Source organism: Oncorhynchus nerka, linkage group LG14, assembly GCF_034236695.1.
Source record: "Oncorhynchus nerka isolate Pitt River linkage group LG14, Oner_Uvic_2.0, whole genome shotgun sequence".
NCBI lineage: Eukaryota > Metazoa > Chordata > Actinopteri > Salmoniformes > Salmonidae > Oncorhynchus > Oncorhynchus nerka.
In genome coordinates, this window is record NC_088409.1 from 53,218,158 (window position 1) to 53,242,778 (window position 24,621).

At 44.1% G+C, this 24,621-nt stretch overlaps 1 protein-coding gene across 1 annotated transcript in view; it reads right to left on the minus strand.

The window, feature by feature from the left end:
* Positions 1-24,621, minus strand: part of LOC115141471 (dedicator of cytokinesis protein 10-like) — a 142,273-nt gene that overhangs the window by 89,833 nt on the left and 27,819 nt on the right. The window contains 7 exon segments of the mRNA XM_029680362.2: positions 3,734-3,817; positions 3,952-4,037; positions 10,922-11,120; positions 11,707-11,841; positions 12,933-13,058; positions 13,657-13,729; positions 23,082-23,164. Coding sequence (XP_029536222.2) covers positions 3,734-3,817; positions 3,952-4,037; positions 10,922-11,120; positions 11,707-11,841; positions 12,933-13,058; positions 13,657-13,729; positions 23,082-23,164 — 786 coding nt within the window.

A 24,621-nucleotide genomic window follows, 5' to 3' on the forward strand; every position in this document is an offset into this window, starting at 1 on the left:
AGTCATTTAGCAGACGCTCTTATCCAGAGCGACTTACAAATTGGTGCTTTCACCTTATGACATCCAGTGGAACAGCCACTTTACAATAGTGCATCTAGGTCTTCTCCCTCTCACCTCTCCTAACAGACAGAGGGCGGGAGAGAGATAGACCTAATAATAACTTTATCTAGTAATACAATAAGAAGCCTTAGCAGCCCGGTTGACTGAAAAATACAGACAAACAGACGGACAGACAAAGTTTTCCATTTATAATTTTTTCAGCTTTGTGGCTAAACCTCTGTTTTTAAACCTGATCTTAACTTAAGTTACTTTTTTCAACTTTACGTTTATCTAGGCCCATGTCATGCATTACATGCATGTATCAGGAATGTATTATGTTATATTGTAAAGTATATTCTCAGGTTTTTCTCGATTGCTTGAACACTTTTCTCAAAACAGGGCTAACTTTTGCAACAACAAAAAATGTTCAAAAGCTTCAATAAATTGCTAGTGGTCATCCAATGTGACGGAAAAGTAGCAATATTGCGCCTCTAGCCTGCCTGAGAGCCGCTGTATTCATTGGTTTTAATTTAACCTGTCTGGATTTTCACGCCTAATTTTGTGCTGCATGAAGTGTCTCCGTCAGTGAGGAGGCAGTGCCACAGCTCAGGGATATTCTAACGAGTAGCCGTATGAAAGCTAACCAGCTTGGCTAGTGGCAGACGCAAGGGGCAAACGATCTGACCAAGCAGCAGCTACTCCTCCATCTAAGGCAAAGAAACAGAGAACTTTGGAGAGCAGACAGGTGAAAAGGGAAAGCGCTACAGCCCGTGTCAAGATGAGAATAAACCGAGAATTTGAGTTCACGCAGTGGAGAAAACTTGCGTGGGGAGTTGAAGAGATTGAAACCGAGTCAGAGTTAGCATTTTTTTCTGCTGAAAAGACATAGCTAGCTTGGTAATATATCTTGCTAGATAAAGTGAAATGCTGTTTTTGCTATTTAGTTGTAAATTATGTATGTGACTATTGTATTTTGGATTGACAAGGTAAAAATCTGTCATTCTGCCCGAACAAGGCAGTTAACCCATTGTTCCTAGACTGTCATTGTAAATAAGAATGTTCTTAACTGACTTGTTTAGTTAAATTTAAAAAATGTAATAAAAATAAGATGATTGCGACAGTGGTTTGTTTCATTTTAATATAAAATGTTGCTTCACTAGTTAGTCGTAACTAGCTAACTTATGTGTATAACGTTACTTGACCTTGTGTTATATTTCTTATGTCTGAAAGCCATACTGATATTGGCTAGCTAGCTACTGCACTCCACACTAGTCTACTGGCACGGAATAGTCATGATCATAAAGCCCAGTTAAGATGAGACATCGCGTAACGGTTTGTTTGATCTGAACAGTCTAGTTTTAGAATGAGTTTTAGAACTCTTTAGCCAAAGTCTTGCGACGAGACAATCAAAGGACAGTGTCTGATCAGCCAAGACGATATATAGCTAGCCAAGCAGCGCGCTAGCTATTCTGCTGCATATTGCTAGCCTAGCTTGCTGATAATTATCTGACAAGTCGGTTTCTGGTGCATGTATTTCATGACACTTGTTTGCTACAATGCTGGCAAGCCTGTGTTTCCAGCCCCACCATTATCAAGTATTGGAGCATAATCAGACTGATAAGCACATGTCAATGCCATCATTGTATTTCCCCTCACTGGCCAAGAACAATTGTTTTACCTAATAATAAACTTGTCAACTTCTAATGCCAGGCATCTGTATAGCTAACCTGTTAAGGAAAATATACTACCCGTCATTTGGGGCGGCAGGTAGCCTAGTGGTTAGAGCGTTGGACTAGTAACCGAAAGGTTGCAAGTTCAAATCCCCAAGCTAAGGTAAAAATCTGTCATTCTGCCCCTGAACAGGCAGTTAACCCACTGTTCCTAGGCAGTCATTGAAAATAAGAATTTGTTGCCTTGTCTAGTTAAATAAAGGTCCAATTAAAATAAATAAATGTACTTTGAGTATTGATGACATACTATCCCTACTACACAGAAATGTTATTACGGTGTTTTTCCCCATTCAAGCTTTGCCTGAGATGGTGGCAGCATTAGCCCAAAAGCTACACATGTATTGAGTATTAGATTGCAGGAAGACATTATGTTGAATGACTGGAAACATTCATTCTGCCTAATAGCCCGCCTCCAATTATCCCCAAAATACTAACTCCCTTCATCCTAAACTGAATGTATTTAACCTGGAAATATAAGACTGGTGGTTATCAAATATGTCAGTTGTCAAATGGTGAAATTGTATTCCGATTTTACTATTTGAACTGAAATATAAAATTTAAAAAATGCAACTCCCTCTCTCCCTACAAAGAAAATGGGTTCCTAGGGTCTGGAGTCCAAGTGTTAAATGAGCAACAGGGGTATCAGTGTATTAACCCCTACATGGGGACTTACAGGGGTATCAGTGTATTAACCCCTACAGGGGACTTACAGGGTTATCAGTGTATTAACCACTACAGGGGACTAACAGGGGTATCAGTGTATTAACCACTACAGGGGACTTACAGGGGTATCAGTGTATTAACCCCTACAGGGGACTTACAGGGATATCAGTGTATTAACCCCTACAGGGGACTACAGGGGTTAACCCCTACAGGGGACTTACAGGGGTATCAGTGTATTAACCACTACAGGGGACTTACAGGGGTATCAGTGTATTAACCCCTACAGGGGACTTACAGGGGTATCAGTGTATTAACCCCTACAGGGCACTTACAGGGATATCAGTGTATTAACCCCTACAGGGGACTTACAGGGATAGCAGTGTATTAACCCCTACAGGGGACTTACAGGGGTATCAGTGTATTAACCCCTACAGGGGACTTACAGGGGTATCAGTGGTGGGACTTACAGGGGTATCAGTGTATTAACCCCTACAGGGGACTTACAGGGGTATCAGTGTATTAACCACTTACAGGGGTGTATTAACCCTTACAGGGATATCAGTGTATTAACCCCTACAGGGGACTTACAGGGGTATCAGGGTGTATTAACCCCTACAGGGGACTTACAGGGGTATCAGTGTATTAACCACTACAGGGGACTTACAGGGGTATCAGTGTATTAACCCCTACAGGGGACTTACAGGGGTATCAGTGTATTAACCCCTACAGGGGACTTACAGGGTTATCAGGGGACTTACAGGGTTATCAGTGTATTAACCACTACAGGGGACTAACAGGGGTATCAGTGTATTAACCACTACAGGGGACTTACAGGGGTATCAGTGTATTAACCCCTACAGGGGACTTACAGGGATATCAGTGTATTAACCCCTACAGGGGACTTACAGGGGTATCAGTGTATTAACCACTACAGGGGACTTACAGGGGTATCAGGGTGTGTTAACCCCTACAGGGGACTTACAGGGGTATCAGTGTATTAACCCCTACAGGGGACTTACAGGGGTATCAGGGTGTGTTAACCCCTACAGGGGCCTTACAGGGGTATCAGTGTATTAACCCCTACAGGGGACTTACAGGGGTATCCGTATATTAGCCCCTACAGGGGGCTTACAGGGGTATCCGTGTATTAACCCCTACAGGGGGCTTACAGGGGTATCCGTGTATTAACCCCTACAGGGGACTTACAGGGGTATCAGTGTATTCACCACTACAGGGGACTTACAGGGGTATCAGGGTGTGTTGCATGGGAGTCAGTGTATTAACCCCTAAAGAGTACCTACCGGGGTGTCAGGGTCCAGGGAGAACAGGTTGAGCCTCTCTTCTCTTCTGGCTGATCGGACCAACTCCTCAGTTTCAGAGATATACTAAGAGAGAGAAAGAGAGAAGATATTCCCACAAATAAAATACAGAATATGTATTAAATGAGCATAATACAAGTAAAAGCACTGATCATTTTTTATGGGTAATTGTAGAGCAAATTACATCTCCACACACCCACCTTAGCCAGCTCGGGGTTGATGCCGCTCTCTGTCGTCTCTTCATTCTCAGGTAAACACACGTCGCTTAGAGACAGATCACACACGTCTGGTGGGGAAAGAGACAGATTCTACCATTCCTGTTTTTAGTATTGGCTCATTTCCTCTGGTCTTCAATGACGGCTATAGTATGAGCGGGAGACGGCAAGGCTGGTTGTCATGGAAGCAGCCATACCTGAGTGTGTTCTGAGTGGGGGAGAGGTGGGGAGGAGAGGGGGAGTAGGGGAGCGCTTTCTCGCTCTCTCTCTCTCTCTCTCTCGCTGGCCTTTTCCTGGCCTCTAATGGAGCTTACTGTATGTCTTTATCCTTTCACTACTATCCCTCCATTCAGCAAGTGTAGGTCAACCTTTTATGTGGTACTGTAAAAGAGGCCCCACACAAAGAGAGGGATGGAAATAGACAGCTGTATTCTATCACAGAGAACATGAGAGAGGGGTGGGGGAGAAAGGGAGGGAGAGAGAGCGGGCGGGAGAGAGGGAGGGGGGAATAGAGAAAGAGAGAGAGAGAAAGACAGAGAGAAAGAAAGAAAGAGAAAGCGAGAGGGTGGGAGAGAGGGGGGGTGAAAGAGGTGGGAATAGAGAGAGAGAAAGAGAGAATGAGAGAGAGAGAGAGAGAGAGAGAGAGAGAGAGAGAGAGAGAGAGAGAGAGCAGAACTAGTGCAGAGGCCTGAATGTGTATTAGTGCTCTGGGGTCTACTGATCTGGTCTGCTGATGCTGCTCCTCTCCTCTCATTGCATGGTTACCCAGAACAAATACGACCTGCGAAGATCATTCGGGATGGCGAAAGACAAGTATAGGGACAAAGTGGAAGAGCAACTCAGTGGGTCGGATACAAGGCATATGTGGCAGGGGTTTCTAACGACCACGGATTACAAAAACAAAGCCAGTCACGTCACGGATACGTGACGCCGCCCTACTGGATGAGCTACCTTTATCTCACGCTTCGTGAAGAGAGCTCCTGAGGACAACGAGGGCTACGTGCTTACGGTCTCCAAGAAGGACGTGTGTAAGTCATTCAAACATATTAACCCTCACAAGGCTGGAGGCCAGATGGCATCCCTAGCCGCACCCTCAGAGAATGTGCAGACCAGCTAGCTGTTGTGTTTTCGGACATTTTCAATCTCTCTAGCTCAGGCCGATATCCCCACCTGGTTCAAGATGTCAGCTATCAAAAAGATCCACGGACGACGCAATCGCCATTGCACTGCCATCACCCATCTGGACAAGAGGAATGTGAGGATGCTGTTGATCGACTACAGCTCGGCCTTCAATACCATAGTGCCCTCTAAGCTCACCAGAAAGCTCACAGCCCTGGGACTGAACTCCTCCCTATGCAAATGGATTGGAACCGGTTCAGGGAACAGAACCGAAAACCGGAAAAGAACAACCTTTTTTCAAGGAACAGAATCGTTATTTTAAAAGCACGGAAACCAGTTAATAACTTTCTTTTACGTTCCAGGTATTTTTTTCCTAGTCCTCCAATAAAAACTAAAGCGCATATGCAAAACCCTCAATCTGTAACGTATTTCCAGCATCTGCCTGCAAGGTGAAAATCTTTGCCATTGTGTGTGTGTGTGTTTAGGCTACCAGACCCCCCCCCCCCCCAAAGCATAGGCTACTATACAGATGTTAGAAAGTGTGAGAGAGGATAGAGAGATGTTTATTAGCTAGACAAGAATGGATTAACTTTTTCAATGCTAGTTAAGGATACTATTGGCCTAGTTATCCAAATCAAATCAAATTGTATTTGTCACGTGCCAAATACAACAGGTGTAGTCCTTACAGTTAAATGCTTACTTACAAGCCGTTAATAACTAACAATGCAGTTTTAAGAAAATACCTCATAAAAGTAAGCAATAACAAAAATAAATAATTAAAGAGCAGCAGTAAAATAACAATATCGGGGCAATATACAGGGGCTACCGGTACAAAGTCAATGTGCAGGGGCACCGGTGTCGAGGTAATTGAGGTAATATGTACATGTAGGTAGTGTGGAAGGACCACCAGAGGGCAGGCTGGGCTCATGGATAGTAGCCCAACAAGGCATGGGAGACAAGGTAACCAGAGGCAATTAAGCACAGCTGACTGTACTAATGACATACTCTCCTTCCCCTATAAGAGAGAGAATGGAACCAGCAGAGAAGGGGGGGGAAACTATCTCTGGAAGATGGCCACCGAGAGAGAGGAGCTATCCAGGAGGAACCACTAAGACGGTGACAATCCTGTGACTTTTTGTTGTAGTTTAAAGATAATCCTATTGTGTTCCTGTTTCATCTATTGTGTTCCTGAAGATGTATGTTTTTCCTTGGAAGATTTTCATTGATTATGTTGGAGTGTTTGTGTTGACCAAATGCCCTCAATAGAGAACTGTGTTCAATCAAGAAAACCTACTCCTGGCTCGTTTATTCCACCTTCCCGCTTTAGAGTGGCGCCCAATTACTTGGTCCGCTCACAGTAGAGTTATTAAATTGACTATGCATAGATCATAACAGAGAGTAGCAGCAGCATAGAAGAGGAGGTGGGGGTCAATGTAAATAGTCTGTGTACCCATTTGATTAGATGTTCAGGAGTCTTATGGCTTAGGGGTAGAAGCTGTTTAGAAGCCTCTTGGACCTAGATTTGGCGCTCCGGTACCGCTTGCCGTGCGGTAGCAGAGAGAATAGTCTATGACTAGGGCCATCCTCTGATATAGAGGTCCTGGATGGCAGGAAGCTTGGCCCCGGTGATGTACTGGGCCGTACAGTTATCATGTTTATCGTTGGAAGTACAAAAAGGTCAAATGGCATTTTAATTCTGGTGCCGCTCTACACACACACACAAGCTTGTTAGCTTGATAGCTCAAGGTTGTTAGCTAGCTCAAGGTTGTTAGCTAGCAAGCTCAAAAGACATTCGAAGTTCCTTCATAGAAGCCACTCCTCCTAGGTATAATTCTGTGGACCTAATTCAGGTAATGAATGTCATAACAAGATGCCTAGGGCTTGAAGCCTGCTCCTCAACCGTCTCTCGCTCTCTCCCCACCCGTAAAATTTCAGTTACATCTTGCGCCATAGGCTACACTTGTCTGTCCGCCACCACGTGTAAACAACTAGCTTGCCTGCTCTATCCGTACTGATTGGCGAAGTAATTTCATGAGCTAAATGTAAAAAAAAAAACAGATTTCACAATAAAAGGAACAGAAAGAAATGATATAAACCGTTACTTTTATGGGGTTGAAACCGTTTTAGTGGAACAGTGGATAGGAACAGAAAAAAAGTGTGATTCTGTTCAGAACGAAACGATTTGAAAATAATTTTGGTTCAAACCCATACCTCGTCCACACTGATCTTCAACACAGGGGACAAACAAGGCTGCGTACTCAGTCCCCTCCTTTACTCTCTGTATAACCACAAATGCGTAGCTTCACACAGTTCCAACGCCGCCATCATCGCTGATGACACGAATGTAGTAACCCAGATAACCAACAATGACGAGGGGGCCTACAAGGAGGTGGTAGGCACTCTGCTGACGTTGAGGAAGAGTTTGTTCACCTGGCACCACACCGTCAGCAAAGCAAAGGAGCTGATTGTGGACTTCAGGTGGAACCAGGCTGGCCAACAGCTTCTACCCCCAGACCATCAGGCTGCTGAATAGCCACCACTACTCCTACTCCTGGATAATAACTCACTAAGCATGAGTTATTCATTTCTGGATCAGCCCTGGGAGCTTCACCAGCCAGTGCAGTTGATGAAACTGTACACCACACCACCTCCAGGTGATATTATATGGCAGTTCAAATCAAATCAAATCTATTTATATAGCCCTTTGTACATCAGCTGATATCTCAAAGTGCAGTTGATGGCTAATTAGGCTCAGGTCAGTTCGTACACGCACTTGATTTAGCACCATGTTAGCACAGCAACACAGAACCATGATGACTATGGCTCTTACATCATTCGTAGTCTTTTTCACAACCGCAATTCTCCACGGTCCAGGGCGGTGTGTGAAATTTGTTTGGTTATATTCCACACTAAGGCTTTTTTACTACGTTTAATCTCTAAAAACCAAGGTGGAGTGTTTTGCCTTGTGTCCAGTCTAATTTCCTGGTGGAACATTAACAATAAGGATCAAGTCATCGCACATTACTTACTTAATTAGCCATGGCAGAATATCCTACAACCATTATGAATACCAGACTCCGATTACAGCAAATGTGCTCTGCCACTTCGTTAAGTATGATGTTATTTCATTGTTATGGTTCTGTAATCAACCCTAGGGTTCTGGTAGCCTGGTCCCAGGTCTGTTTGTGCTGTCTTGCCAACTCCTATGGTTGTTGTCATGCCGAATACATAAGACCGAGAACAGGGCTCCGGGCAGCCGAGCGGAAATGGAGGAAAACTCGCCTCCCTGCGGACCTGGCATCCTTTCACTCCCTCCTCTCTACATTTTCCTCTTCTGTCTCTGCTGCTAAAGCCACTTTCTACCACTCTAAATTCCAAGCATCTGCCTCTAACCCTAGGAAGCTCTTTGCCACCTTCTCCTCCCTCCTGAATCCTCCTCCCCCTCCCCCCCTCCTCCTCTCTGCAGATGACTTCGTCAACCATTTTGAAAAGAAGGTCGACGACATCCGATCCTCGTTTGCTAAGTCAAACGACACCGCTGGTTCTGCTCACACTGCCCTACCCTGTGCTCTGACCTCTTTCTCCCCTCTCTCTCCAGATGAAATCTCGCGTCTTGTGACGGCCGGCCGCCCAACAACCTGCCCGCTTGACCCTATTCCCTCCTCTCTTCTCCAGACCATTTCCGGAGACCTTCTCCCTTACCTCACCTCGCTCATCAACTCATCCCTGACCGCTGGCTACGTCCCTTCTGTCTTCAAGAGAGCGAGAGTTGCACCCCTTCTGAAAAAACCTACACTCGATCCCTCCGATGTCAACAACTACAGACCAGTATCCCTTCTTTCTTTTCTCTCCAAAACTCTCGAACGTGCCGTCCTTGGCCAGCTCTCCCGCTATCTCTCTCAGAATGACCTTCTTGATCCAAATCAGTCAGGTTTCAAGACTAGTCATTCAACTGAGACTGCTCTTCTCTGTATCACGGAGGCCCTCCGCACTGCTAAAGCTAACTCTCTCTCCTCTGCTCTCATCCTTCTAGACCTATCGGCTGCCTTCGATACTGTGAACCATCAGATCCTCCTCTCCACCCTCTCCGAGTTGGGCATCTCCGGCGCGGCCCACGCTTGGATTGCGTCCTACCTGACAGGTCGCTCCTACCAGGTGGCGTGGCGAGAATCTGTCTCCTCACCACGCTCTCACCACTGGCGTCCCCAGGGCTCTGTTCTAGGCCCTCTCCTATTCTCGCTATACACCAAGTCACTTGGCTCTGTCATAACCTCACATGGTCTCTCCTATCATTGCTATGCAGACGACACACAATTAATCTTCTCCTTTCCCCCTTCTGATGACCAGGTGGCGAATCGCATCTCTGCATGTCTGGCAGACATATCAGTGTGGATGACGGATCACCACCTCAAGCTGAACCTCGGCAAGACGGAGCTGCTCTTCCTCCCGGGGAAGGACTGCCCGTTCCATGATCTCGCCATCACGGTTGACAACTCCATTGTGTCCTCCTCCCAGAGCGCTAAGAACCTTGGCGTGATCCTGGACAACACCCTGTCGTTCTCAACTAACATCAAGGCGGTGGCCCGTTCTTGTAGGTTCATGCTCTACAACATCCGCAGAGTACGACCCTGCCTCACACAGGAAGCAGCGCAGGTCCTAATCCAGGCACTTGTCATCTCCCGTCTGGATTACTGCGACTCGCTGTTGGCTGGGCTCCCTGCCTGTGCCATTAAACCCCTACAACTCATCCAGAACGCCGCAGCCCGTCTGGTGTTCAACCTTCCCAAGTTCTCTCACGTCACCCCGCTCCTCCGCTCTCTCCGCTGGCTTCCAGTTGAAGCTCGCATCCGCTACAAGACCATGGTGCTTGCCTACGGAGCTGTGAGGGGAACGGCACCTCAGTACCTCCAGGCTCTGATCAGGCCCTACACCCAAACAAGGGCACTGCGTTCATCCACCTCTGGCCTGCTCGCCTCCCTACCACTGAGGAAGTACAGTTCCCGCGCAGCCCAGTCAAAACTGTTCGCTGCTCTGGCCCCCCAATGGTGGAACAAACTCCCTCACGACGCCAGCACAGCGGAGTCAATCACCACCTTCCGGAGACACCTGAAACCCCACCTCTTTCAGGAATACCTAGGATAGGATAAAGTAATCCTTCTCACCCCCCTTAAAATATTTAGATGCACTATTGTAAAGTGGCTGTTCCACTGGATGTCTTAAGGTGAACGCACCAATTTGTAAGTCGCTCTGGATAAGAGCGTCTGCTAAATGACTTAAATGTAAATGTAAATGTAATAAGATGTTGGCTAGACGGCACACACAGATCTGGAACCAGGCTAGGGTTCTGGTGGGCACATTTGAATCGCTATTCTAAGCTCTTCTACTCTTTCCTCTCCCGCTCTGGGGCTATGAGGCTTAGGTGTCAGGATCTAAGTTAAGACTCAGCATTTGCTGCTCCCATAAGTTATTTATAAGGAAACTCAGTGATACTACATTAAAAATTCCTTTTGGGAGAACATCTTCATTAAGATGTTGTTATTTTCAAGTCTTGCTTTAGGGCCACATTCGCATGCGTGTGTCTCTTCTGTGATCATCAGGTTCGTGTTCAGTAGGCACACAAAAGAAAAAAACGATTCAAAATGCAGTGAGGTACTATCTGGGCTTGTCCAACAAGACACTGTGTCCTAATGTACAGGAACCATTTCCGGAGTAGGTGTATGTTAAAGTTGCCTCTAGACACTGATCTTGGGTGAGTTTAGCCTTTTCCCCACTAATGGTTAGGATTGGGGGAGGGGAAGCTGATCCTGAATCTGTACAAAAGGTCCAAAGTGCTCACCCTGCCGTGTGTCGGTAAGGTCTACACTCTTGCGGTCCAGCTGCGTCAGCGGGGCGGGCCCGTCGTGGGGACTGATCTGGAGGATCCGGGTCAAGGTACTGATCCACTCCTCCATGTCCTGCTCGCTCTCCGCCGCCAGCACGAAGTACGTCACCTCGTTCATCTTCAGCTCAAAGGCGTGCTTCCTCAGACGGTTGTTCTAGAGGGGGTGTTTTCGTTAGTGTTAGTTTGCACAGAACTCTGAGACGAGTCAGTAAATTTGTGAATTTTGTGCATTTGAGTAGTGCAGTAGTGAACTGTTTGCGTCTGTGAAATCTCCTATCGTATCGTACCATATCGTATCTTGCCAAAGGAGAAATGCTCACTAACAGGGATGTAAACAAATTTGTGCACAACATTTGAGAGAAATAAGCTTTTTGTGCTGGGATTTTTTATTTCAGCTCATGAAAACAACTCTTTAAATGTTGTGTTTATATTTTTGCTCAATGTATTTCCTCTCAAGAGTCTTAGCCAGGGAAAGTTTCAACACATCCGAGCTCCTCAATCGGATAGTCTATAGGGAACTGGTTTTGATGTGTGCCAGTGGCATTTTACTGCTGTACATCAGCAAGTGTGTTTATCTATATGTGTGGTGTGTGTGTGTGAGAGTGGGCGTGTGTATTTGTGCATGCGCACATGTGTGTGTGTGTGTGTGTATGCCCGAAAGCACGTGTGTCTATGCGCAGGCATGCTTGAGTGTAAAAGAAATTTCACAGTACATCGGTACTCCATCATCCTTTACTCACCTGAACCACACCGGTACACGAGTCCAGGAAGATGCAGCCCTTGGGCTCTTTGGAGATCTTCTCATCTTTGTAAAAGTTCATGATGTAGGAGTTATCAGTCAGCTGCGTCAGCTGGAAGTACCTCCTCTTGAACGACTACAAGGACATCAAAATAAAAATACAACCCCATCAAAATTAAAATGCAGGCAATAAAGACATAATCACCCTAACCCAGACAATAACACCCTCCGTTCATCACTGAACGTGTCACTACACTACGTGATGGCACCCTATTCCCTATAAATTGCACTACTTTTGACCAGGGCCCTATGGGTAGGGCTCTGTATAAAGGTAAGTACTAGTGCACTATATAGGGGGAAAAGTAGTGCAAAAGCAGTGCACTACATAGGGTAAAGGATGTAATTTGGGACGCGGGCCTGACTATGTGACCTGTGTGACAGCAAATTGGTAGCGGCCTGGGCCAGTGGTGCTCTACATTAACACAAGGTCTCCTTAGAAGAGACAGGCCATAACTTAGAGAGCCAGGACCCTACAGGGCCAGTTTGACTAAGAGTCTGCATTGTTAGAAGACAGGATGGGAGGGAAAGGCTGGGAGGGAGACCAGGAAAAGAGTGAGATGTTAGAGAGAAGACAGGGAGTCAAGAAATGTGTGTGTGAGAGAGAGAAGTAAGGAATGTAGTAGGAAACAGTACTATGACGCAAGGTAAACAAATATTGTGGAGAGAGGGTAAGAAACGTAAAAAAGGAATTCAGACATCAGAAAGAGAGTGAGTGAGTGAGAGAGAGGTTAGAGAGAGGAAAACAGGAATTAAAGAGAGCACGAGAGACAGACCCAAAGAATTTGAAAACAAATCCAATTTTAAAAATACCACAGTGTGCCATCACAGCAGCAAGTTGTGTGACCTGTTGCTACAAGAAAAGGGCAACCAGTGAAGAACAAACACCACTGTAAATACATATTTATGTTTATTCATTTTCCCTTTAACTTTTTGCACACCGTTATAACACTGTACATAGCCATAATATGACATTTGTCTCTATTCCTCTGAAACATTTGTTAGTGTAATGTTTACTGTTCATTTTTTATTGTTTATTTCACATTTGTTCATTATCTATTTCACTTGCTTAACATAAACATATGTTTCCTTTGCCAATAAAGCCCTTGGAATTGGAGAGAGAGAGAAAGAGCAGGGGATTGTGGGGGAGTCTGTGGCACACTTCCTCACCCGAACAGTGATGCTGTTGTTGACAGTGCTATTGAAGTTCCCTTTATAGAGCCACCCCGATCGGAACACACCAATCCCTCCTCCTCCGCCTCCCCCTCCTTTAGAAGAGGACAAAGACGTTGTGTCCTGCAAAAACCAAAACGGACATCTTTAAATCAGGCTCGATGGGTACGTCCCAAATGGCAACCTATTCCCTCTAAAATGCACTACATTTAGGGAATATAACTTTACAGGGCTATGGTCAGAAGTAGTGCACTACAAAGGAAATAGAGTGCCATTTGGAACCTACCCATGTCTCAATAACCAAGGTCTAAATATGTCTGCCATTGAGATACAATATGATACTTTGTTCTGTTTCATTCTATGATGCCTAATTTGTCATGAACATACACCTGCTGTAACAGAGCCGAGACCTGGAGGAGCCTTAGAGGATATCGTTTTTGGAGAGTCATTGATTCTTTCTCAGATGAACTCAATTGAATTAAGCTTGTACTCAATGGCCCCTCGACCAAAAACAACAGAGTAGAAATATGTGAGCAGACGTGCATTATGACAGTTTAACAGTAGGGCTAATCAATGGCCTCTGACTAGTCATCATACTCATGCTACGTCCCAAAGGACACCCTATTCCCTATACAGTGCACTACTACTGACCAGAGCCATATGGGCCCTGGTCAAAAGTAGTGCACTTTAAAGGGAATAGAATCCATGAAACAGGCCTGACCTCATCCTTGTCCACGTCCTCATGGTCAATCTCAAAGGAGTGGGAGGGCAACTTCTCCGCCTTGTACAGCTTCCTGTGAGGGAGAGAGAGATTTGATATGTTTCTTTATGTTTGCTTTGGCAGTGTATGTGATTAACACTTTCTGTTATGTCTTGTGGGCTTCATAACCACGTCTTTATAACAATTCAATAATGACGAAACGGGAGACGGGGAACAGTTCCAGTAGTATAAAGTAAGTAAGTAAAAACACAAGTCATTTTTTGGGTCTCTCTTCTTTATTTTACTATTTATATTTGACTACTTTTACTCCACTACATTCCTAAAGAAAGTATGTACTTTTTACTCCCATACATATTCCTTGACACCCAAAAGTACTAGCTACATTTCGATTGCTCAGGCAGGACAGCAATATCATTCAATTCACGCACCTATCAATATAACATGTTGACATCCCCACTGCCTCTGATCTGGCGGATTCACTAAACACAAATAATCTTTGTAAATTCTGTCTGAGTGTTGAAGTGTGCCCCTGGTTGTCCGCAGATGCAAGATTATAAGGAATTTGATGTATTTACTTTTACTCAAGTACATTTTCCACCACAGTACTTAAGTACATTTAAAATTCAAGTAGTATTTTACTCAGTGACTTTCACTTTTAATTAAGTCATTTTCTATTGAAGTATCTTTACTTTTACTAAAGTATGACAATTAAGTACTTTTTCCACCACTGATCAGTTCAACCATTTATCTGAACGTGCTCATCTACAACATTCAACACCCATGATGCTTTGCGCATACAACTAAGGTAAGTACGGCAGTACGGAAGGTACAACCTTTATAAACAACATCTCCTTCCCTCTTACACGAATTGTCCCCATTATGAACAGTCCTCTGCAGTCTGGACCCACTCCAATTTTAATACCGCCCCAACAGATCCACAGATGATGCAGTCTCTATTGCACTCCACACTGTCCTTTCCCACCTGGACAAAAATAACACCTATGTGAGAATGCTATTCATTGACTACAGCTCAGCGTTCAACACCATAGTGTCCTCAAAGCTCAACAATAAGCTAAGGACCCTGGGACTAAACACCTCCCTCTGTAACTGGATCCTGGACTTCCTGACAGGCCGCCCCCAGGTGGTAAGGGTAGGTAACAACACATCCGCCACACTGATCCTCAACACAGGGGGCCCTCAGGGGTGTGAGTGCTCAGCCCCCTCCTGTACTCCCTGTTCACTCATGACTGCACGGCCAGGCACGACTCCAATACCATCATTAAATTTGCAGATGACACAACAGTAGTAGGCCTGATCACCGACAACAACGAGACAGCCTATAGGGAGGAGGTCAGAGACCTGGCCGTGTGGTGCCAGGACAACAACCTCTCCCTCAACGTAATCAAGACAAAGGAGATGATTGTGGACTACAGGAAAAAGAGGACCGAGCACGCCCCCATTCTCAACAACGGGGCTGCAAATGGAGCAGGTTGAGAGCTTCGAGTTCCTTGGTGTCCACTTCGCCAACAAACTAACATGGTCCAAGCACAACATGACAGTAGTGATGCGGGCACTACAAAACTTAATCCTCCTCAGGAGACTGAAAAGATTTGTCATGGGTCCTCAGATCCTCAAAAGTTTCTACAGCTGTACCATTGAGAGCATCACTGCCCGGTATGGCAACTGCTCAGCCTCCGACCGCAAGGCACTAGAGAGGGTAGTGCGAATGGCCCAGTACATCACTGGGGCCAAGCTTCCTGTCATCCAGGTCCTCTATACCAGGCGGTGTCAGAGGAAGGCCCAAAAAATTGTCAAAGTCTCCAGCCACTTTACCCCCCAAAATATATGTGGGATTGGAAATGATGCAGACAATTACATTGATGGAAGCAACAATCTTTCCGCAATATTAAGCTGATCCACCCCTTTAAAAAAAAAAAAAAAAAAAAAAAAAAACTGATTTAGCCCACTGCAGGAAAAGGTTCAAATCACCACATATTCTGATTCCACCATCATTCTTAAGGACTGGTACAATGGATGTCGTCCATTCACTCACGCTCTAGTACTTTTTTCCCAACAATTCCAGATATTTTTCTTTTCTCAATAGGCTCCTAATTGTCACTCACTTCAATATTGTCCTCAACTATTTTCCTCAGTCACGTGATCTTCATTCACTTCACTCACTGACGTTCCATCCTTAGTTTTTAATTCCAAAGTTCGACTTCATAGTTTAATAAATGTAATTTCCTTTACTCACTGTATATTCCTCCCTATTCACAAAATCACAATGTTTTCCGCTCCGATGTCCGTCTCAAATCCTTTTCTGCTGTCCATGACGATAGGGTTGGGCCAGATTTTCATATCGTCATTACCGTCCTTCTCTCATCCCGGGATTTACATTTACATTTACATTTAAGTCATTTAGCAGACGCTCTTATCCAGAGCGATTTACGGTATTACCGGCTTAATACACAAGGGGACCCCAAAAAAATTGCCCATTGGTTGTTTACCAGGACGCTAATAAAATTACCACAACTAATAGCAAGTTTCCATGGAGGCTAATAGCTAAATATGCTAACGTGCGCAAATAAAATAAACAAATTGCCAAGACCGGCAATCCAGCTCATAAAGTTATACATATATACATATACCCGGGGTGGCAGGGTAGTCTAGTGGTTAGAGTGTTGGACTTCAAATCCCCGAGCTGACAAGGTACAAATCTGTTGTTCTGCCCCTGAACAGGCAGTTAACCCACTGTTCCTAGACCGTCATTGAAAATAAGAATTTGTTCTTAACTGACTTGCCTAGTTAAATAAAGGTCAAAATAAAATATATAGGTAGGATCTACAGAATGTGAGTTTGGACATTTACAAGCGAAGACATTATGCAAATGAACAATGTTTTGATGCATGCTTGTCTGAAGGAAGAACAGCGCTGGCTCTGGAGTAGCATGTGTACAGTTGTGTCTGTGTGGGCTCTAGAGTCGCTGTGGCAATGGGCCTGCCTGCTCTGCTCGGTGAAGATGAGGGAGGAGGAGATGGGCCAAGAATGAAGAGGAGAAAAAAACGCAAGGAAATCAAGATAGCACTGGCAGCTGTACAGATAACTCATCCAAAGGGCTTTATCTTTTCAAACAAAGCAGAAAGCTAACACAATATGATGCCCTGTCACCTTATTAATTCAGCTACTAGCAAGTTAAACATAAGGGTTGAGTTAACGCAGAAGTCTGCGTCTTTCACACAGGACAAAAAAAAAACACGTTACAAATCTCTTTCTGCGCTTTGTAAATGCAGATTTAAATGGCTTTTTGCATTTTGTGATAGGCATCAGACTAATTTGTGACTCGTTTCAAGAAACTAGGCGAATGTCGCACGTCACTACATCACAGGAGAGGCATTTTGAATGTATTTTTTATCAAATTAGCTTTTTTGCAGAAATGCCTTCTGGAACATGTGAACTTTCATGTGCCTTAATAAGAAATGTGTATTCCATCCGCAAATACAAATAAAATTGTTAAATTACGAGCTTAGTTGGTTTAGCCACGGAAAAAGCCAAGAACCTTCCCGCTAGCCTTGATTGGCTGAGATAATGGATGGGCTGGACATGCCGGGAGATGAGCTGCTCAGCATGTGTTGATAGTCCTTTCTTACCGCACCATTTTTGAAAGATATAAAATTAACCATCAAGAACCACAAAAGTTTTGCTACTTTTCTCAATAAAATTGAAGCCCTGAATTTAGCAGGCGTTATAGACAGATCTGTTGGAAAAAGTGATAGGCTATTTTCTGCACACGCCACACCGTCAGTGTGAACCAGAGTGACTTGACACCATGCTGGCCAAACAAGATGTAGCTACGAACAAAACAAAGTTAAATGGTTTCAGTCCGCCGTGAAGCGTTCGTCCATGTACACAGGTAAAAGTCTAACTACATTTTCAGATATGATATGTTTCTAATTTTGTCAGAAAGTTGTTTTTTATTGCAAGTTCAAGCATAATGTTCACCAGATCTCCCAGTATCTCTACTTGCACATTCATCTTCTGCACATCTATCACTCCAGTGTTTAATTGCTACATTGTAATTATTTCACCACCTTGGCCTATTTATTGCCTTTACCTCCCTTATCCTACCTCATTTGCACACACTGTATATATACTTTTTCTACTGTATTATTGAATGTATGTTTGTTTATTCCATGTGTAACTCTGTGTTGTTGTTTGTGGCGAACTGCTTTGCTTTATCTTGGCCAGGTCGCAGTTATAAATGAGAACTTGTTCGCAACTAGCCTACCTGGTTAAATAAAGGTGAAATAAAATAAAATAGATCAAATAGATCGCAAATGTTAGCTTGCTGGCTCGTTAGCTGACGTTATGCGTATGATCTGTGTATTAATATTATTCAAATCAGATCTAAATTTGCATTGCTAGTTTTAGCTACCTAACATTGAACCTAGTTAGCATTAGCTACCTGCAGATTCATACTACAGCTATGACAATGTTTGTATTGGTAGTAGTATGAGTTGGGATTATGTCGGTTCATTGTTTAGCTAGTTAGCTACATGTCTAAACAAAAGACTCCACTTCGCTAGATGATTACATGACCCATCAAGTTCGCCAGGTGTGTATGGGGGTGATTACGGCCATCTATTGTATTTTATGTATCTAGACAATTGTGACCCATCCACTTAGCTAGTTGTGGCTAGGTGGTGGTTATAGCATTTCCTTCACATGACCCATCAATTTAGACAAGTGTGTCGGGTAAGCATCATCTAATAGTTATAAAATATTTTATCTGGACACTTTCTGTTTTTGATACTATGCAAGTAACCATTTCACTGTACCGTTTACACCTTCTGTGTCCTGTGCATGTGACAAATAAACTTAGATTTGATTTGATATAGTGTGTGTTTACCAGAGACAGCAATGTGAAGAACAACATGACCTGCACCAAAGTCAGATTAGGATATAAGCCAAGGACTAGTGTATTTTTAGCTGGAGTTTTCCCTTATTGTAGGCTACTACTTTAACCACTTTTAGTCTTGAAATCTTTGGTTGTTTACATAAGACCAAATCAAGGCGGTCGGTCACATTTGTGTTTCAGTTGCACTTCTCCCCTCGAATAAGAATTCACTATCACCAGACAGTGCTCTGACTAATGTGTAGCTACTTTGTCTCTGCTAGCGATACACTGTGCCTAGACTGTACCACGGAATAGAGAGAGAGAGAGAGAGAGAGAGCGAGAACGAGACAGAGAGAGAAATAAGGATAATAAACTGACTGCAGACTGTCTTCTACCATAATTTGTCTGTTTGGAGGAGAGAAAGGGGAGGGAGAAGGATGGGAGAGAGGAGGAGCTCCACATCCTCCCTGTCCAAAGCTCCCTGTCCAAAGCTCCCTGTCCAAAGTTCTCGCTCGCTCTGTCTGTCTGCCCCTAGGGCGATATAGGCCTAAAAATCATTTCTTGATTTTTTTCAAACTTATGGGCGATACACAATATATATATCTCAATTATTATTTTTTTTTATAATCACTGATCTGGCTTTCAAGTCTGTCTATGAAAATGCCCATACAAATTTAACTAGAACCATGCATAGTGCACAAATTCACAAATAATGACCAACTTCTTGTAGCAAGGCATTAAGCTACAGAAAATGAACACAGGTCAACAATCTCTCATGTGCTGTGTTATTAGCCTACTAATCTTTATATTTCAAGTTTAGCCAACTTGGATTCTATTTGCTAGCTAACAAGGTTGAACATTTAAATTGTTATGAACACATCCTTCGCTCTGTCTCCAACTGTTTGAAAAGCATGTTAGCCTGTTCACATGTTAAAATCAAGTGGCCTACCTTATTTCTCAGAACGAGAACGAGTTGCCAATTCCTTATATACTTATGTTTTTATGCGTATTGCACATTTACAAAAACACAGACTAGACAGCTAGTATAATAGTCTTTGGCTAAAATGTTGCTAGTGGTACGTGGTACCCTTATGCCGCCGTGACAAACTGAGCATTTATTTTTTTCCAGAATCAATGTTCATTGATAAGTTTTAGTAGTGTCTGCTCTGCATGCAATTTGAGTAGTTGAGACATAAAACGGGTATTGTTAGAAAAACCTCTCCTCTATTACAGTCTATTACAATGTGTTTTGGTGTCCATTCTGTTGGACCAAACCTCAAATGCAAATAGCGAGTTGAAACCACTTTTCAGAGAGGAAGATGTGATCTCTGAATTTTGTTGGCGTGAGAGGCGGAGGGGTTGCTTGGTGTGTGTGAACCATAGAGGGAGAGGCGATGTGAGAGTGAATCTGTCCAAAATAAGCCCAATGCGTTTTTATGGGCCTAAGCTTGTTGCCTGCCTTCCCGCCTTTGGGACAACAACTCCCATTGTTAGGGTGGAGATGTGCATCTCTGGTGTAAACGGGGAGGTGCACACAGCACAGAGGAGTGAAAGAGACAAGACCAAAAATACAACACGAGAACAAGCGGACATAAACGCACATAAAAACGGACAATTACAAAACCTTGATTCTTGTAATACAGGCATTAATTCATTTGATATATCCCCCTCCCCCCCATCACCTGAATGAAATGTCCCGCCTGTTCTAGTCTACTTCCCACCCTCCCTTCCTCTACTCACCTCATTCTGCCTTCCCCACTTCTCTCTCCATCTCCCCTTCCCTCCGCTCCCCTCTCTCTCCCCCTCATCTCCCCCACAGACAGTCAGAGTGACATATGATCAGGAGGTGACCTCGTTTGACTCGTTCACTTTGAGGAGCTCTGTTTTATCCTACAGGTCTGCCTCTTCCATTGGGGATGTCAAGAGGGAGAGGACTACACTTAAAAGCTTCCAGGCAGAGAGAGAGAGAAGGTCTGCGTTCCAAATGCCCCCCTATTACCTACTACATAGTGCACTACTTTTGAACAGGGCCCATAGGGTTCTGGTCAGAAGTAGTGCATTATTATGTAGGGAACAGGGTGCCATATGGAACGCAGCCAAGGAGTATGTCCTCTCTCTATGTCCCCTATCATCATATCATAGATGTACCACACTTCAGTAATGGCATTCAAGCTCAACTCTAGTGTTGATACACGTGTTGTGATAGCCACATAACAGTCCAGCAGTTTATTGTAGTAGTAGGGCCTGCTTATCTACACAGGCATGGGCTAACTCGAGCCCAGAGATTTTTTCTGGCCAGGTCACCACGGCTAGGCGAAGTGAACGTTTGTGCTTGCATACTCTCTTAAAATACCTTTGCTTGAAAAACTAGACAAAAGCGGCAATATTACTGTTTATCCCTCTGTTGAGACACCATAGCAACAAGTAAACTTCTCAAAATAGTCAGAATGAATCTAAGATAGGTCAAGAAATCTGTATTTAAATGTTGATGTTTTGACAGAGGAAGTCTTAGTCACGCAGATGAAACTAAGATGTTTGGTGCAGTATTTCTCGAGTGAAATGTGCATGAAAACTAGTCGTCTGTCATTGAATGACAACAAACATCTACTTTTGGCCAATCACTGAGGAAGGGGTGGAAACTTTGGCTGCAGAACTTCGACAAGCCTCAAGAGAAAAATGTGTGTGCTCGAACAGCCGGAAAAAAACCCGCCGAACGCTGCCGAATACCAAAAGGTCAAAGATGTGGTCTAATATATGCGCAAACTCTTTCGAATGGGAAGCATACGGTAAGTTTTACTGTAGAGGTGCTGGGTGCATGGAGTCGGATAGAGGGCAGACTTGCTACAAAGCTTGTTATAGCATGGGCAGCGAGGGCTTTCTCCATTTTAAATGGGTTAAAGGGCAATTTTCAGTTTAAACAAAAACAAAGTGGGAATCCCACCACTGTTTTGGTAAACAGCAGAGTTCCCCTTGGAGGGATCATCGTAGCACAGATAGGAGGTGTTCTCTCTTTTCCATCTCTATGGCTGGGTGTCTGAGCTGAGCCCCGACTTGTGTGGCCGAGTCCTATCCATCTCCCCCCCCGAAAAGGACCAGACAAAAACTTGCCCTCGCTCCAGTGCGTTCATGAGCCACCCTGTGTTTGTGCATGTGCTCTGAGCTGGAGACACAAAGGCTTCCCTCTTTTATCAGGATAGCAGACCAAGCACTGCAACTAGTCTCAGCTAAAATGATTCATGGCATCTCATGGCTTCTCAAAATTGTCTCCAAGAGGCTAAACATTTTTTAGAGAATCTTCAGGGACACCCCTGTGTTTAGACCTAAAAGTTAGAATAGCCTTGCAACATGCCAGACTTCGTGGCTCTGTGATTTCTGGAGAGACACAGCTCGTGAAGATTACTAGCTCAGAGTGAACTGAGCTGTCAGTCTGTCAACTGGATCACAGACATATAGTATAAGGAGCCCAAACTGATCCTAGATCTGATGCTAACTGTGTGTACAGGGTTTCTCACAAAGGCTAGCAGTAACTCCCATACTGATCCTAGATCTGCTACAAATTCCAGGGAAAGACAGAGGAAGTGATTCAGAGAGAGAACTCATATCATGTGGATCTAACCTCCATAGGAGCCCGTACACTCAGTCTCTTGACATCTATTGATGTTAAACTACACAGTATCAAAAGTAGAATTTGGATCAGTTTTAGAGTTGATGTACAGAATATGATGTTGAACATAAAACTATTTTAAATTCAACAAACTCAAAAAGGTCATGGGAACTGAACTAGAGGACTACAACATAACCAACCCATGGGAGACCAGGAGAACATTCCAGTGGTCTGGATAGGGGTCAGAAATCAAAGAGGCTCTGCTGTGATGTTTGGTCTCCCTGGGGTTGAGTGACCGATACACACACCCTGACATCACTGCTGCTGGACAGCACAGCTTGCCACTCAACAACACAACCCACCGATGTCCATCATTTTGTTTTTTTGTTCCCATTGTTGACATCACAGAGAGCTATTTTTCGAGAGGCCCGCTATGTAACCGCAGACTACAGCAGCTCAAATGGCACACTATTTCCTATTTAGTGAACTCTGGTCAAAAGTAGTGCACTAAATAGGGAATAGGGTTCCATTAAGGATACAAGCACCTGGATCTTTTGGTCTAGCTGAGGTTCTCAGCTGCGTCTTTCCTAGTGTTTATGTGAAGTACGCCTTTGGAAAGTCTGGAATGCGTTCCTGACAAAGACTCTGTCAAAACCGTTAAGCCCTGGAGTGGGCCCTGTCAAACACAATAGCGTCATAATACTTAGAAGTACATGATGTGGCGAAGTACTGTTTTCTGACACGGAACCATTAAAATATGTAAACACTGCTCTGTAACTAAATGTAAATGTAAATGTACTGAATGCATAAGTGCAATCACAGACAAGGGCTGCAAAATTCTGGTAACTTTCACAAAATGTATGGAAAACCTGGGAGTTTTGGGAAAGTTGCCGGAATGTTGTAACTCTTTCATAGACTATTCTGTACCTGGGAAGTAGCCGGTAATCTCCTGCGTACTCATCATATTTGTAATGGACCACGTGTAGTTGGGAGTTGTAGTACTTGCAGGCCTGGAACAGAGGAGGAGAAAGAGGAGGAGGAAGAGGAGGGGACAGAGGTTCTGTTAATGCCTGTGAATAACAGACAGTTGATTCTGTCTGTATACATGACCGTGTGTGTGTGTGTGTGTGTGTGTGTGTGTGTGTGTGTGTGTGTGTGTGTGTGTGTGTTTAATTTCATGCATTTATTTGAGAGTCGCATTGAGACCATGGCCTCTTCTGCAAGGGAGCCCTGCAACTACACAACACAGGGAATACAGCAGAAAATAAAATACTAAGATTTTTTTTTTTAACTATAGAAAACACACACATGAAAAACAATCACATTCCTCAGCAAAAAGGTCCTCAATCAACAAAAAGAGATTTGTGTGTGTGTGTCTTGGCATGGGCAGTAGATGCTTGAAATCCCCTCTCGGTCACAACGTGGAACTTATACAGCTCTACAGTAGTCACACACACACACACACACACACACACACACACACACACACACACACACACACACCTCTCAAGCATTTCGCTACACTCGCATTAACATCTGCTAACCATGTGTATGTGACAAATAAAATTTGATTTGATTGAAATCAGTAGATCCAAGGTACGGTAATGGTAATGTACAGGCAATGTACAGCTTTGTTTTACATGAGCAGCAGGCCTCATGCAACCCAATGTGACGCAAGCTAGGGCTGCAGAGTCTGCCTCCCTCTACGACATTAAGGTGGTGTCCCAAATGGCACCCTATTCCCTTCATAGTGCACTACTTTTGACCAGGGTCCACAGGGGAAGGGGTGCCATTCGGGACACAAGACTTGGTGTTTATGTAGCTGATCCAGCGGTGACAGAGTCAACACAGGAAGTTAGGTGGTAGCTCTAAGCTCGTTATTTCGTGCCTTGCAAAAACATATTTTTTTTTTGAGGGAAAAAGACTCTGCAGCCCTAGCTTGCTTCACACAGGTCGTCTTGGAGCCCAATAAGCTGAAAGAGTTACAAGATTGAATCCATGATTAGATGAATCAAACCATGAGAAGAATTGAATTAACATTCTGTCCCACGGGATTGAGTTACAGACTTTCTTTCTCTCCCTCCCTCCCTCTCTTCTCTCGGTCTCTCACGTGCACACAAAACGTACATATGCGAGCTCAGCTGCGCAGAAGCACACTCTCTCTCACGCGTAAACACACACACGCTCACGCACTCTCTCCCTCTCCACTCCCTCTCCTCTCAATTAAATTTCAAATCAATTTTCAATTGAAGGGCTTTATTAGCATGGGAAACATATGTTTACATTGCCAAAGCAAGTGAAATAGATAATAAACAAAAGAATAAAGACTATTCAAATGTCATATTATGTATATATATATACAGTAGAGGTCGACCGATTAATCGGAATGGCCGATTAATTGGGGCCGATTTCAAGTTTTCATAACAATCGGAAATCGGTATTCTTGGGCGCCGATTTGCTGATTTTT